Source organism: Lampetra fluviatilis, chromosome 38 (genome assembly GCF_964198595.1).
Source record: "Lampetra fluviatilis chromosome 38, kcLamFluv1.1, whole genome shotgun sequence".
NCBI classification, from domain to species: domain Eukaryota; kingdom Metazoa; phylum Chordata; class Hyperoartia; order Petromyzontiformes; family Petromyzontidae; genus Lampetra; species Lampetra fluviatilis.
This window is the reverse complement of record NC_136312.1, coordinates 11,053,941-11,070,668: the sequence shown is the minus strand read 5'-3', so window position 1 is coordinate 11,070,668 and position 16,728 is coordinate 11,053,941. Positions and strand designations below refer to the sequence as shown.

Sequence of the window (16,728 nt, the reverse complement as noted above, 5' to 3'; positions counted from 1 at the left end):
AATTATATTTTAAATACAGTAGACTCGATTATAATCGATAATTATCTGCAGAGATTTTGACGCACATTATTAACTTGTGGATTTTTCCGTTAAGGCCAAATTAATAATTTTAAAACAGTTGTACATTGTTATTCTCGGAAATTGTATTACAAGTCACCTGCTTAAACCGAACAAATATGTTGCTCCGGTTAATCCGAAATCCATGTGATCGCCTTTGCAGTAGTTGAAATATCTCTACAACAGTGGGTGGAGTTGATTGATGTTGATTGGCGTGGCTCTGCTTCTGTCCCATTTGTGGGCCGAGGCTTCTGCGCGGGAGCAGAAAAGTGTTATTATCACTGAGCACGCGCATCGATCGGTCGACCGTTGGTATTCCTTCTTAATTCATACCTACGTAGTGGCGTAGGTCTCTTCTTCCTTCTTGCTCGAGACTTGTGTGTGCGTGCGGGTGGCGTGCATCGCACAAACACTCAGTCGGAGACGCGGTAGTCGCAAGGAGGCACCATCCTCCCCTTTTATTGTTGTTGAGTTCACGCCGCCACTCGGCCCCCCCCTCTCTCTCTCACGACCACGCTGCCGCACGACCCGTCCCAGACACGACCCTGTCCGCGTTGCACAGGTGGCGTCGACCGGGACAGCCAACAGCTGTCCACCATTGGAACCTCATTTGCCAGTAGCAAAATATGATTATTTGTTTTTTACCCTTTTATCTGGCAACAAAACTGACACCTTTTTTTTACAAGGCGTCATGTTTGCATTGACCACAATACCTGCAATCGGAATGCAAACAAAAAACATAACTGATAATGTATGCACTGTCCTTGAAATTGACGTCACGCTGGTCGGCACCGGTTGCTGAAGGCGGGGGGAGCATGGACGCGAGACGGCGCAGATGCGGCAGAGCGGTGGCTGCGGTGGTGCCGCATCGCCCTCTTCGGGTCACACGGCCCCAGCGCAGCCTCCCGACCCCCACAACCTACGCGACTCCCCATGCAAATCAACTCGTCAGATGATTGTTAAGCACGTGACGCGCGACGCGCTAAGCAATTAACGCGGTCTGTGTTAATATAGCCCATTCATAGCGAGAGCTCAGTGTGTGTGTTTGTGTACACACGTGTTCCCTGCGTGTGTACACACGTGTTCCCTGCATGTACACACGTGTTACCTGCGTGTCTACACGTGTACACCACCTGCAGTGTGCACGCTGTACACCACCTGCACTGTGCACGCTGTACACCACCTGCAGTGTGCACGTTGTCACCCATCGTCTGGTCTTGTTTAGCTTACAATATCGGACGAGGCTGGGCGCATTCTGGGCGATTTTGTAGAATCCATTGTCTCCAATATGCAGGAGGCATTATTGAGTCTCGCTGTGTAAGTGGCGACAGTCGCTGCAGATGCATGAGAATGGTCACGCTTGGTCGTGCTGGAAGCTGTCCGCTCACACGTTCCTATCCACATCGTCAGTGGTGGCCATCGTGCGTCGTGGCAGCAGAGGCATTTTGACAATGCAAACAAACGCGCAAATTAAATGAAAACAAATTGCCTAATTCTAATTACGAATGCGCTATGGTTCACTTAACGGGCAATATTTTGCCAAAGAGGGTGATTTTGTCTTCAGTGTTTTTTTTTAATTAAGTTAAAACTTCGGATGCCATCTTTCAACCTCGTCAACTTGGGACCGTGGCGCCCACGCCACGTGACCTGCTCCCCAAGAGCGCCAAGAGAGATGGGGGGGGGGGGCCATGATGTGCAGCTGCAAGAAATCGGCGCGTGTTTGGCAGCTGTCTCTGGTGTGGCACAGAGTGTGTGTGTGTGTGTGCGTGCAGCAACACGGCCTGCCAGTGGACACATCAGTCAGCCGGTATGGGTGCAACGGTGCGTCGCCAAAATGTAATTTGCGAGCAAATAAAACAAATTTAAAGTAAAAAAAAGTATAACATTACGGGATAATTCGTGTCTAATGTAAGGCAGATTATGCGTATGTATGGTCCAGCACACCCACATTATTAACCAGTGCGGCTGCTAGTTTCGAACCGCGAACATGTGCAAGCCAGAAGCAAACACACTCACCTCTCCAACCATTCAACAAATGCATACGCACAAACACGCGTCAGCTTTTCAGAATGAAATTCCACACATGGATGCTTTTCAGAGACATTCTTTTTTTGTCATTGAAAAATTGTCAACTTTCTACATTTATTGTCACAAATTATATAAATTATAAGTGTGTCCTTAAAGATCGCTCTCACATCAGATGTGACGTGTCACATAAATGCACTCCCGTTTAAATAAAACTCAGACACCTACATAACAAGTCCACAAATATGAATTTATAGACCGGCCTCTTTAACATATCAAATGTCCCACGTTACTCAGTATGGCGACATACTCTACACGAAGTAAATACATTATTCATGGGCCATGTAGGGTGGACGTATCACAATGCGGTGGTGAATGAAGACATCGGATGGCATTTATGCAAACATTTTTAAACATCGAATATTTTTTTGTTACAATTCTTGCAAGCATTTCAACAAACACGACACGTAGAGGATACACATTTTAACCATTTGTTGTTGTTGTTGTCAAAGTATGCATAGAAATTTGTGTATTCAAATGAATAATCATTCAAATGTATCACAGACTACAGTCAAATGTGTATTCACATAATCGCCCCATCCCCCATATGAATGATTCCACACAATACCAACTGCATCAAGGTCACCATGGGCCTTTACAACATCTGAGAACATCACTCTCTCGAATTGACACTTCATCGCGAAACTGTGTTCTTAAAATGAATCCTTGCAATGCGTTCACAAGGACCAATTTCAAATACCCCAGTTACATCGCACATCAACAGCCTTCCTCTCTTCTTCTCTCGCCCGCAAACAGCAATCGACGCAATCGGACGCGACCTCGCCAGATGTCCTGCCGAAACCATAACTCGCCGTACCTCTCGACGCACAATTCTCTCTACACTTGGCTCCGAGAAGACATGGCCGTTATCCTTCCTCGCCTGCAGAATGCACAAGCACCAAGAGCGCGGGTCCTAGGTAAATACAGGCGAAGGGAGAACGCACGTGCGCGCCAAGGGCAGCGCTTCCATGATTTTGTCCCGAGAGCTCGCTCACAGCAACGTGGCAAAGTCCGTCGTTCTGCACCCCCCCCCCTCTCCGCAGTGGGACTCAATAGCCAAGCGCGGGTAGGGAGACTCATTTCCTTGGTGCGGTGGTTTACGACTAAAAAGCGACATCGCGCACCTCGGAACAATTCCGCTCGCTACCGTTGCCGAAAGACGCGAATGCCCCCCGGCGTCGCAGTTGCGCATAAGGCCAACAAAACGTCTCCGCCGATGTCTCCGTGCCGGTTCTATAACAGTCAGAATCACTGGCATTAGGTGGAAAGTCGACATCCACGTTAGCTGCAATGTGTAATGGCTAGTCGTCAAAATTGCTTTTTAGAAAACGTTTATGTACATAAACAAACAAAAATTCACGCAAGTCCGCGCATGTTGTACTGCCTCTGCTGCGTTGTCTCACCAAATTATTTCTGCGGTACCATCAGTTCCAGTTGTAGCAGCCATAGGATATTTTTTTATTTGTTAAAACCACAAATAAATTGAAGTTGTGCATGGTGTGTGTCTTTTACGCTTAAAATCATGCTCAGCAGCAGTGTTTGAAACCACTTTGCAAACCACTTTTCAAACCACTTTTCCAGCTATTTTAAAAGCTGTTGCTGCATGTATTTACACTGTGAACTCAATTTAAGAATCTTTATGTCGAACAGCTCTGTCCTGCGTTGTGTTTATGAACCCACTTGCAGGTTTACAAGAGGGTAATAATCCATTATGGGGAGAGAGACGGCGGTGGTGGCTATGAACCTGGCAACCTGAGTTGTTGTTTTTTACCGGGCCAAGGCTAATTTAACACGCATGCCAAAATAAAAACAAATTAAACTACAATATAATTTACGAAAAAACACATTCTTAAGCACATTGGATTCACTTGCCCGTGGTGAGTCACATCACATCTTGCGATAACAAAGAGAGCTCAAGAGAGAGGTCTCTCCATGACTCGTGATTCTGGGATACACCAATTCTCCACTGCAAGGACCACGTGAAGAAGAAGCGACATCACCACGACGGCGCGCACTGCAGACGCAATGACGTCACAATGCGGGCACGTCACAGTTGCTGTACAGCGAATGAAAACATATCCAAAATCCGCGCGTACAACTGTAATCCACAAAGCAATTTCTGGAATGCGTTTAAACAAATAGCGAAAATGAGAAATCAAGTCAAATACCTAAATACAGATCGCGTGGCACGTTGTCGTTTTAATTCACTGCAATAAAATAAAAAAGGCACTTCTTTGCAACTCGTGGGGGGATCGCCGTGGCACAGCTAGTTTACTTATGGCCCTGTGAACATAGTGTGCACGTGACACAAAGGAAGGGTCGTCCATTTGTTTCTCTTTGTCTATCATTGCATTCCATATTTTGACTCAGCCACTCCCCCCCATTGATGTAAAGCGCCTTGAGATTCTATGATGAAATGTTGCCGTATAATAAGCTGTAATTATGGGTATTATAGAACCGAAAACATTACGTACGGAATTATACTGCCCCCGGGACTGCTACGCGGATGGTACTGTTGTGCGAATTATCCTTCTCTGACGAACCGTATCTCGATGAGCAATGTGGCTTTTCCTGCTGCTCATCACGTTCAAAAAGTAACGACGGTTCACATTTGTGCTTATTGTTTAACCCACTAACATTTCATAACAAAGGTGTTTGAGTTAGATCGCGTAAGTATAAATGTGTCGTAACCCTCCACTACCCGACACAGCCAATTAGTAAGGGATTTGTCACGTAAACAAAACTCCAATTAGTGTCTACTTCAGCTCACCAGTGTGTTGGAGAGTAAATCCACAACATTTACAATTTGAGTAGAACGACGTTTCGATGGTAATTACATCCAGCACTATATCCAGCATGTGATTACCAGGGAAACGTCGCACTCAAATTGTAAATGTTGTGGATTTATTCTCCAACACACCGGTGAGCTGAAGTAGTAACTAATTGGCGTTTTGTTTACGTGACAAATCCCTTACTAATTGGCTGTGTCTGGTGGTGGAGCGTTACCACACATTTGTACTTACGCGATCTAACCCCAAAACCTTTATCATGAATAAAATTGGTCGCGAAAGCCTACGCGTTTAACCCACTTAAATGTGTTTTTACAATTTTGCAATGGGAGGATATTTTTTGCGTACAGGAGGTCCTGCGATTTTAAGAGAGGTACCTTCAAAGCGACGATTGGCCCTCAACGAACCTATTGGGTTTCAGTTTTATTTATTAGGTAGAACCATATGAGCCATGCGGGTGCAACCGCAACAAAACAAAAACATGAACAAGAAACATCTTCAAGTGACATCACGCAAACAGAAAAATCCTGGAAAAAACAGCAAAGTCTTCCAGAAAAAGCACCGCATTTCACATCGTTACTCAACAGGTTAATGTTGCCCTCTTGAAACGAAGTCCATGCCACAGGGTTGTGTGGCATGATGGGCTAAAACACGATTCCTCTTTAGCTTGCTCAGACACTCGGGTGCTGTGGCAGCACACTGGCTCGAGATTGATGAAACCCAAACTTCCGTCATCTCATCCAACATTGTGGAAGTGTTCCAAAAATAGTCGATGTGTCTTGGCCATTGTTTTTGTAATTGTTGATCATTACGAGCTATTCAAACACAACACTGGGTTCATATGGATCTCGGTGCTTCCAGTACATCGTGGTGTGACATTTAACTGTCGTCACCCGCCAGAGATTGCGGTGTGCCCTGCACACGACTGTGTCGCGTCGCTCATAGTCAGGGATGTCGCGAAGCATTTGACCCATAATTGTTTTAAAACTGAGCGTGTGCCGACAGATCTTGTTTCTAATCTGTATTTAGAGAGCTGGTGCGCCAAGCGGTAATTATCTTTAAATGTAAAGGGTTGACAAAGAATGAAATGCCTTTAATGTTTACTCTGCGTAAGATTCTGCGTGAACAATAGAAACATTTTTTTTGCGCCATGGCTATGCCGCTTGTAATCCAGCACTGTGGACGCATTGACGGTTCGTGGAGTTGAGGTGCAATACCCCGGCTTGCCAGCAGAATGCAGTACAGCGAAGTGTGGACTGATAGTCTGTCCCTTCCGGATGGGGTACAGCGTTGCTCCTTTGCGTGCGTTGGATTTTTTTCTCTCTTTCTCTCTCTCTGGGTGCGACGGTTACCCTCTCACGTGCATAAACAACACTCGCTAATTCGCTGAAAACATCTTAATATATAGAGAACCGCAGAGCAAATGTTGGCACAGGCTCACCACCTGGCAGTCTTCCAGCTTGGTCTGTGGTTCCTCCAACGATTGTGGAGGTGCAATTTGCGTGAACGACGCAGTATAAAACGAATCACTAGCTGTACGCATTTCTTTTGCAATCATTGCATTTGGGCGAGACTGCTGACATCAAAGCTGCTCTAACAACAACAAAACTGCCCATAGCTCGGAGGCTAAATATAAATAAACATATATTCCTTTCCACTTTCAATAATGTAACCAATTATACGATCTGATAAAGGCTAATCTAATTAATTGGTCACTACTTGGCCTCTTCAATGGACGGGCTGCCATCCGTGTCAGGTGAGCCATTGGCGCAGATCAAAGTAGGCTCCCACACATTAATCGCCCGCAAAAGGCCGCTTTTGTCCACATCTCGGCGAGGAGTTCCACGCAACGTGCAACTCCAGCAGCGCGTTCCCAGATGGCAACGACCAGTCGCAGCCGACGAGTGTGCGGGTGCGTGGTGAAATACGCCGCTGGCAGATCACCGAGGAAGATCGATGCTTTGTCGGAGAGTCCTGTCCTCATCGTAAGCAACCGGTTGCAGAGACTTCCATACACAAGCGATTCAGTTGCATGCAACCACGTTGCAGCAACTAATCGCTCAGGTGTGGAACCGACTTAAGAAACTGAGTGTTTCCGGAGATATTTAAGTTAAAGGCTGCATAAGGCAGACATGTTAAAAGCCACTAGAAAACACTGATTTGGAAAACCCACTGGGTTATTTTTTATATATATACCGTATTTATACAGGGTGATCGATATGTTTATGCCCCACCGATTTATAATTACCCTCATACAGAGATTACTCTACTTACGAACGAGTTAGGTTCCAGAGGTCTGATTGTACGTCAATTTGTTCGTAAGTCCAACTTTACTCCCGTCGATTCCAAACACGTGGTACGGAACTAAACATGGAGAATACCTTTAAAAGTTGTTAATCTCCTGTAGATGCCACTGATTCTTAACGTTCTGTAGATGCAGATGCCACCGCCGCCATCTATTGCGCGGCGGTTGAACTTACGACGCTCGATCCGAACAGACAACTGGACACACGGACATATTTGTTCGTATCTCTGAAAGTTCGTGAGTCGAACGTTCATAAGTAGAGGAGTCCCTGTACTTCTCAATATTGATTGATGCTCTCTCCACATGCAACAGAGGAGGGTCGAGATTTTTGGAAGATGGATAGCTTTGCAACTTCATATTTTTTTCTACCCAAGTACATTTCTCCGTATTATCTCAGTGGGGTATCTATAAGCGGATCGCCCTGTACTGTATATAATACAATTCCACTTTCTTTCAAAGATAAATGTTCTTGTTATTTTTATTAATACAAATTCTGCGTATTGCACTGTAGGCAAGTATACCACAAATACGTCTCTATGTACATCTAAGTGCGATCAGGCGGAGCGGTGGCGCAGCGATTAGCCCACTGCGCTATGAACGCAGCCACCTAAGTTTGATGCCTGGCGACCTTCTGGGAGCGAGCGATTTCTGAACCCGGTCCTGGGTGCACCCTTCACCATCCCACACTGACCAGCGTGGCAAAGTATGGCAACAAAAAATTACCCCCATCACACCAACACAGGATGGTGTGAGGCCTTGGTCCAGCAGTGGATTCATCATCAACAACATCAGCCAATATCTACCCACTGCTCGATGCAAATGACTCCCAGATCAGTCCATCGTATACGTTGCACAATGGACTCAAGGCAAGCTTTCAGTCCGCCCTGTGTAAGCTAAAGGGATGACACAATTGGTTTGAATGTCCGGGTTGTCTTTTGTGAACCCCTGCGTTCAACAGCAGCGAGTCCCGCTGGAACTGCTCACACCACGTGGCCCCTCGCGCTGCAGCGAGTCGCCGGGCACCTGCACGACCAGTGCACGCGCATCACGTGCTGACACTGCTCAGGCAGAGGAGCACAGGCAACGAAGCACACAGCGAGTGTGCGTGTGTGGCACACGATGTGCAGATAATGACGAAGGGCCGTTGCCTGAAACGTTGCATTGTGTTCCTTTTAAGGACACACGCCACACACTCACGTGCTATTCACGAGCGTCTTGAGTTTGTTTCGTCACGTGCCAACTCTCCTCGAAGGACAACAACGACCCCTTGAATGTTGTTCCACCAATGGGTAACAGGAGCAGCCCTGCAATTACTCGCCAATGCCACTTGCTGGCACAACGGCCTCCACTCGAGTGATGATCTCTGACTCAGAGCCACCCCCCCCCCCAGACTATTTTACCGACTCTTAGATGCTGCCCAAGACACCTTGTGGAGGGGGTGGGAGTACCCACACTTTAGGGGCCGTACATAAATGACGTCACGCGATTTTGGCCGATTTTTTACCCCCCTCCCCCCCTCGTCACACGGCGTCACAAAAAGTCAGACCCCCCTTAAATATGACGTCACAAAGCTCTGCCCCTCCCTCCAAACCATATTTCCATTTTGAAAATAAAACATGCTTCAAATCACTTCAAACTATTGCCATTGTAGTGCGTATTTAATGTGGCGCTGCACTCTGATGTTGTAGGAGAAAAAACGTATGAAAAAGGAGGCGTTGGAAAGCTGAAGTTTAGCATAAAATCAATTTGAAAATATTCAACAGCTAACTAAAACTGCAGATGTTCAGAATATTATATTGAAATTCTCTTATAATTATAAATAAATGAAAGTAATTATAACTATAACAAAATACATGAAACTTTGAAGTAGAATGAAGCAAAATGGAGAGTACAATTATAACAATCACAGATTCATTCCACAGAATGAAAATCCCTGGTAGAATCATTCAAATCAAAATGTTTAATAACAATCATAAAAAAAAATTACAAAATGTATGCTTCTCCATTCTGCCATGGAGAAGCAAAATGCTCCTTCATGGAATAAATAAAAGGTGACCTTAGTAAATGTAAATAATCAAATCGTTAATAATGAAAATGTATCAAAAGTAGTGTTATTATAACAATAGTTTATATTTATTTAAAGTTGCGCATTTTGATGTGACGTCACATTTCTCACCCCCCCTCCCCCCATCGTCACAAATGTCTGATCCCCCTCCCCCCTAGGTGTGTGACGTCATTTATGGACGGCCCCTTACCCCGTTCACATCGTCACCCGCCGCCAGACTCACGGTGGCGGAGTCCCTATTTGTGTCGCTTGGGTGGACACGGCAGGGAGATGTCAGACATCTGCCCCCTTGGTTTCTACTGCCCTGGGATTGCAAGCTCAGCGTGCCGACCACTGCGCCTAGAGCCGAGGGGAAATGTTAAGTAAATGGTTCCAATCCTTGAGTAGACGTGTCCCCTGCCATGAGAATGTGGAAATGTAACCACTGCCTCAAGTGCCGACATTGCAGATGAACGTGGGAGACACCTCGTGGATTGCATGTTACGTGTGACAGCATGTCAGACGTTGTCAGATCTCAAAAGCTAAGCAGTGGTTGAGCCTGGATAGTGCTTGGATGGGCGACCAATTCGCGTAATCGCCGGGTGCAGTAACAGGGGGTCGTTGCGTGTAGCAGAGGGGCAGTGCAGCAAATCATCCACTCTCTTCAGCCCCAACAAGCTTCACCGACCTGCACTGACCAGCGTGGTGAAGTATGGTCAAATATGCCTCGCGGCCCGCAAGGCGTGGTTGGGGATGCCTTCATCTGGCAGTCGACTTGACCAGCTGCACTAGCATGTACACGTGTCTGCGTCAAACACGTCGGTTGTATCATACAGTGAAACAGTGTATTGTACGGGCAGAAACTGCACATGGTTCCGAACAGCAGTGTAAAGTTCTAAAATTGCGTTTGATTTTCATATGACTAAGAAGTTATAAAGTCGTATTGTTGTTTTTTTGTAAAAGTAATAGAGGCTGGGCAGTAGAGTGTTTAAAAAAACATGCATGGCCTGTAGATGGTACAAGAGGCAGTTAGGATGTTTTGACAATGGAACAGCGTTCGCAAAGTGCCGCGGGGACTTTGTTCTCGACGCGGCAGGGGGCCACACACGCGGATGAAGCTTTGCGCTCCACTGTGTGGCCCGACCCTGTTCAACGAGCACGGTGGGTTAAACCATCAGTCGCGCCTGACCACGTCCATCGATACACAGCGTCATGGCACACGTGAAGCGTGTTGGGGCTTGCATGTCACACGAAATCAGCCATTGACGCAAATTAATAATCTGTGTGGGAAAAAAGCAATAGGGATTTACTCTCTCTGGCAATAGAACAGGAGGTGTTAGGATGTTCAAACGCCAAAAAGAAACCTTTTGCAAGAAATCAAGTCTGCATTAACAACGCGTAATCGTGGTGAACATGCAAACAAACATGCGCTGATAAATATATTTGCATTGTCATTTAAACTGATTGGCCTACACCAGAGACGGCCTTCTTTATGGCCGTGTCTCACCACCAGTGTCAGACCAGAGGACGCCAAAAGTCGAACAGCACCAAGGCAATGCCACGCGTGTCAGAGCATCTATAGCTCGGGGTGAGCAGCTGTATCACGGCACCCTTGTTGCCAGTATCAAAGTACGAAAAATAAGAACACGTTTTATCCTTCCTGCCAATGAAGCAGGAGGTGTTAAGATGTTCCAACACCAATTGGATACCTTTTGCAAGGAATCAAGTCTGCGTTAAGCACACGTACGTGTGTGCATACTTCACGTTAAAGCGAAGAGAGACGAATGTGTATAGTAGTAGAAGCACTTAAACACGTTCCAACCGGCGACTGATGATGGCAACTCCGCTGTTGTTTCATGTTCCCGTGCTATTAAAAATGTTGCCCCGACAATGGCAAGGGAGATATATACTGTACACCGTGTGTGTGTGTGCCATTGACATCGGGCATTTTAAAATCACCGGTAGCTATTGCTTTTGTTGTCTTCGAGGACCTGGTTATTGTCACCGACTCAGCTGCTTGAGAATGTTTCGTCGAAATGGCCTCCATTCCGCATGCCCCTTCCCCCTCGTGTCCTTCCTCGCAATTAGCATATTCTGGACGTGCTGGAGAGTGCGTTCCATTAACCCAGTGGTTCTTCACCTTAACTGACTGCAGCCTTGTACCCTTTCGTACTCTATCGTTTAAAAAGTGTACACTGTTAATAATCACATAGGTTTAATGAAACAAATTAGTTGTACTGAATTTGTGTTTTCGATTATTTAGCTTCTAAAAACAAACTGGCCATGTCTCGCACCCCCAGAAAAGGGCATCTGGCACCGCCGGGGGTTGCAGTATGCACGCCAACCACTGCCCCAACCACTCAAGTGTCCCATCACGGTACGCCAATGCAGCGTCTAATTTTACCAGCACCCATAACTCAAAAGGTGACCGCACAGAAGCCGTGTTTGCACTCACTCCCCATTAGCGACCGGGGCCTAGCAAACCAGGCAGGCCAACTCCCCAGCTACACTGCCATTGATTGGTCCACACGAGGCTCTGCTCGGGAAGCAATGCAATGATGTCACTGTCCTCGTCTAAAACCTAGCACTTCGACGTTTTCCTTTGTCGCTAAATGTTTGGGGTTTTATCTAACGTTGTATCCCGTTGTGTTTTGCACGTGTAGTCGCTACGGCATGTGTTGCTAATTACGTTGTGCCTGTCGCAAAGCAAGGGCCGTGTGTTTGTCCCGCGCGGCTCTGCCCCTCCCGCCGGCCACGTGATAGCGTGGTGACGTCACAAGCCTCGCCAGCCTGGACATTTAGGCCCCGGTGGTGGCTTTGGGCACGACCGAGTGGGACAGCTTACCAGGGATGGATGGTCCACACCTCAGTGAGCCTACCATGCCCCTTCCGGATGCTGGGGGGGGGGGGGGGGTGTAAACACGGCTATAGAAAGGCCACCCCCTCTACCAACGAGCCGAGCGAGCCAAAGTGTGGTGTGGCCGAGGGGCCATCGTGGCACCCTGGGCCCTTTTCTGGTGAAGCTCGTTGTGCGTCCTCAGGAGGTCACCACCGCGAGTGACCCAGTCGCTGGTTCTTTACGTGACCCACTTGGTCTAAAATCCTCCTCGACCAGTCCACGAGCGGTTGGGCAGGGGGAGCTGCAAGTAACGGTGACAGCCGTGGTGATGGTGGTGGTGGTGGTTGTGCTTGCGGTCCAGCTTGGGGGCTGTAGGAGTGGTGAAGTATAGCGAGTAACGCTTTTCCACTGCACAACCGAGCCACGTCGGGGCGGTGCCGTGCCGAGCCCAGCAACATCGCAACTCACCAGGTTGTTTGTTCCCCTACTGCAGAACCACGGGATATGCCGCTGACGAATTGAGACGAGGTTAAGGGATCGACGGTGAAGCAGCTCATGGCAATGCGGTTGCGGAGAGAATCGATTCAAGGCTAAGCGGAAGGCAAACACGAGGGAGATCGATCCCTCAAGTCACAGCCCGGCTGACTCAACTCTCGATGAATATGATCAACCTCCGCCCCTGGCCCTGCTTGGCTCTCAGCCGGACTCGGATGTATCGTGAGGCCAGTGTGTGTCATGGTTTTGGTTCTGGCTCGGCTCAGCATGCAGTCGATGGAAAACCACCGATACCGTGAGGGCCCCCATGCTGGCCCATGCTCAGACGTGCCAGTGGAAAAGGGGTATTAGGCACAACTCTGTGTAGTCGCGGGATTACGCTGAAGAGTCACTGCGTGACCGCGTGATGCGAACATTTGGAGGCCACGTGACAAGGCGGTTCCGTGCAGGATGGGTTAGGACCGCTCGCAGCGGAGCGTTGCTGCTGATGCTGTTCAGACGGAGCCTGCCTGTGAAGCTCCCCCCCACCCCCGCACAGTCAAGCTGCAGGGATGGCTAAGATGACTGTTGAGTTGCTACAAACAAGAGAACCAAAACCAACAGCGGTCAGTTTGGGGAAGGGCATTTCGTTTCATGTCTGTAGGTGAACGTCAACATTGTGAAAGCGATTCATGTGGAGGCGGCGGCGTGTTTGCGACACTGGCCAAAGAGTTTTTTACCGTGATGCGTAATTCTGATTCATCCTTAAAATGTGTTTACTTGCTCTTAGCTTACTTTCTCACGCAAATATTTCCTATATATTGTAAACACGATAAAGGTATTTATAGCGTCGCATAAACTCTACAATAGAGTGTAAAGTAAGTATTATCAGTTATTTTAGAACAAAATTCAGATAGCTTTTCCAACATGCTATAAGTAGCAGAAAATAAAATAATTTCATAATTTCCAAATGAGATTGAGGGGGGGGGGGGGAATGGTCAGTTATAATCAATGTAAAATGATTCATATTTTGAAAAAGGGCATCCAACTGTGTGAAATATTGACAATTTATCATTCGGAAATTGTAATTGTGTGCAATGGTCACAAGCGTGAAACGTGCGTGTAAAAATAAATCCAATAAAGTATTGACAGGCAGTCCTTGACTTATGAACGGGTTACCGTTATTGAGACCCGTTTGTTAAGTCAATTTGTTCGTATTTCGGAACTCGACATCAGATTGTACACACAGTCAGACGTGATGAGCGTCACAAAGCATATCGAAAAGCATGCATAGCACAAACACAGAGCACGATGTTTAGTATGCAAAAAATGGCACTGAACGGTTCACTGTCGTAGCGCATCCCGCGAGATGCTGGGACTCATTTCATCTCGCCGGAGGATCGCTCTGCCGAACAAAATAGTTTTGCGGTGGTATGGTTCGTAAGTTATGACCGAACGTTCGCAAGTCAGATGGTTAAAAGAATAACGTTTCATGGCGGTTCGTTCGTTAAGTGCGGTTGTTCGTAAGTGCGGACGTCCGTAATCTCGGGGGACTGTCTGTACTTTAAAAGTGGGCGCTAAATCGCAGCTGCCTGACACAACGATTCAGCAACTTGGCCAACAAGCCAACGAGAGTTCACCTTTCCTGGCAGCAGAGACACCGAGCAGTGGCTTCCTTTTAACCGATGGTTTCACGCCATCTGGGTTCACTTGTTGCTGAGGCTGGCCTTGATTTTGAGGGTGCACTTGGTGCTGATGTTGTGCCTGCTGCTGCTGCTGAGACAGCTGCTGCTGCTGCTGCTGCACCGAGTTCTGCGGCGGGGGCTGCGATTCCCTTGGCCGGGGCTGTGCCACGGCGGGCGGCCGTGCCGCCGGCTCGGCCGCGGCGTGATGCGAGGGCGACCTGGAGGCGAGGTGCTCGCACAAGCGGTGAGGCTGCGTCTCCTCGCGCGAAGCCTGCGGCGGCGCGGCACACTGCCGCGCCGCGTCGGGGTGCGGGGGGCCCGCGGCCGTGGCCCTGGGGATGTGCGTCTTCTTGTGGCAGGTGGCTTGCGTCGAGTGCTCCTGCTGGTGGTGAGGCTCGGCGTGCTGGTAGTCGGCAAAGTGTCTGTCCTTGGGCAGGTGCGCCACCGCGTGCGCATAGAGGGGCTGCCTCGAGTGGTCCGGGGAAGGGGTGGGCAGGGGCGGTCTTCCGCTGGGCGGCAAGCAGGGCGAGTGAGGTCTGCTGCTGTCCACGTGTTGGTATCCAATATTTAGTTTGTTCAAACACGGATGGTATCCGTTATGGGAATGTGAAAAAGGCAATACCCGCTCAGGCTGCTGGGAAACTACGGCCAGGCCGGGTTGCATCACCCTGCCGGGCTGCATCATTTGCGGATGAGCGGAGTGCGCTTTGCTCACGGTCCCTGCTTGCTGATGACCGTCGGAGGGCGGCGGAGTGGTGGATGGGGCGCTTGCGTGAAGCAAGCACTCGCCAGCGGCGTTCGCGGGCTTCCTGGGGCACGCGGGGTGTGCCTCGGGTGCGCTCTGTCGCCCCCTGTGGTTCTCGTTGATGAACGGAGGCTTCGGCGACACTGCCTTGCCAAGGTGCGCAGCTTCGGCGTGCAGCGGCTGCGGGTTGTCCCGCATCCTGACCCACACGTCCGTCTCCGTGGCAGAGCAGGGTCCCCTGCAGCGTTCGTCCCCGTGAGGGCACGCGTCGACGGCGCCCGCCTGAGCAGCCTTGCTGGGCCCCGTGCCTTCCCCCCCCTGAGAGCATCTCGACGGAGCGCTCTGCCTCCCCGTCTCCTTCGCCTCCGCCTCGCCGCCCGTCTTGGAGCGCGCTTTTTTCTCGGGCCGACGGAGCTCCTCGTCAGCCCCGAATGGCTTGGGCTCGGGCGCGCCGCACGCGGGCCACTGCTCCGCCTGCGCCCTGCGGTGTTGCGAGTGCCGAGCGGGCAGCGGCTCCGGTTGCGTCTCGCCCGCGTGCTGCTGACCGCTGGTCACCTGATGGTCGGTCCTGTCCGTGCATTTGTTCGGCAGATTCGCAACGTGCGATCTCTGTGCGCTCGTAGTGTGCTCGCCCGCTTGCAGGGCTGTGCTGTGCTCGGCCTGTCCGGCCGGGTGGCCCTTGGGTTGGTGTTGGTTTGTTTTGTCCGCACTCACGGCCTGACACTGCTGCCCCGTCCGTTCGCACTGTGACCGCGGCGAGATTGTGCCCTTCTTGTGTTGATCGCCGTGCTCCTCCTTGCACTTCCTGTCCGCCTTGTGCTCCTGCGACGAGTGGCTGCCCTTCGTCGGGTTCTTCGCCTGCTCCCCGCAGTGCGGGCTGCCCGTTTTGTGAGAGTCCTTCCTGTCCGCCACGTCCCACTCATGGGTGTCCGGAGAGGAGTTTGGTCTGTGCTGCCCTTTGCTCTCTGGCTGCTTGCCCTCTGGTGGCAGGGATGAGCGCTTGCGGCGCTCACCGCTGTCCGACTGCACCTGGAGCCGGTGCCAGCGGGCTGTGTCGTCCAGGTTTGAAGCTTTGCATAGCGCAATGTTCACCTGCAGCAGAGAAAGGTGGGGCCACATGGTTAATGCGCACGTTTTATAGAACCACGTAGGTTTTTTACTGTGGTGGTACAGCCGTGCAGCGCTGCGATGTTGTTTTCGGGTCGAATTGTACCGCTCATTATTCAGCATCAGAATCAGCATCATTTCCGACGTTACGCTCCACGTACTGGCAGCTTTGCCAGATAAAGGCACCCGTCCCATACTCTTCCACGAGGCTTACAGAGCCATAAGAAGACATCGTTAATAATCCTTGGTCTTCAACGTTATTCTCCAAGACTTGGAATGTTATAACTTAAGCGCTGCATAGCTGCAGGAAATAGCCTAATGATGACTAGTGCTGAATAAACGAGCCATATTCTATGGATGTGACATCTTTAGCTACCAAAGACGAGGTTATTTTCCCATTGGCCAGTGGTTTCTACAAACAAGGGGAGATGTGATACACACTCCGGTATGGCGGGTGTCTAAAGGATGGGCAGTTTCACGCACGTGTCGGGATTCTCATTAGTTATAATACTGCACACGGTGTGTGACTGGGGTTTTTTTTTAACAAGGGACAAAAACTTTTTTATTTTTAGATCGGGATACGATCAGAGCATTGCGA

At 49.2% G+C, this 16,728-nt stretch overlaps 1 protein-coding gene across 3 annotated transcripts in view; it reads right to left on the bottom strand.

Annotated features, from left to right (window-relative positions):
- Nucleotides 1–506: 506 nt before the first annotated feature.
- Nucleotides 507–16,728, bottom strand: part of LOC144945647 (uncharacterized) — a 105,299-nt gene continuing 89,077 nt past the window's right edge. For 2 of the 3 annotated variants that reach the window (XM_078874195.1, XM_078874197.1), the window contains one exon: nucleotides 507–16,115. In XM_078874195.1, the coding sequence (XP_078730321.1) occupies nucleotides 14,199–16,115 (1,917 nt within the window). In that variant the 3' untranslated portion in view covers nucleotides 507–14,198. The remainder of the gene's footprint in view (nucleotides 16,116–16,728) is intronic. The other variant, XM_078874198.1, reaches the window with a different exon arrangement.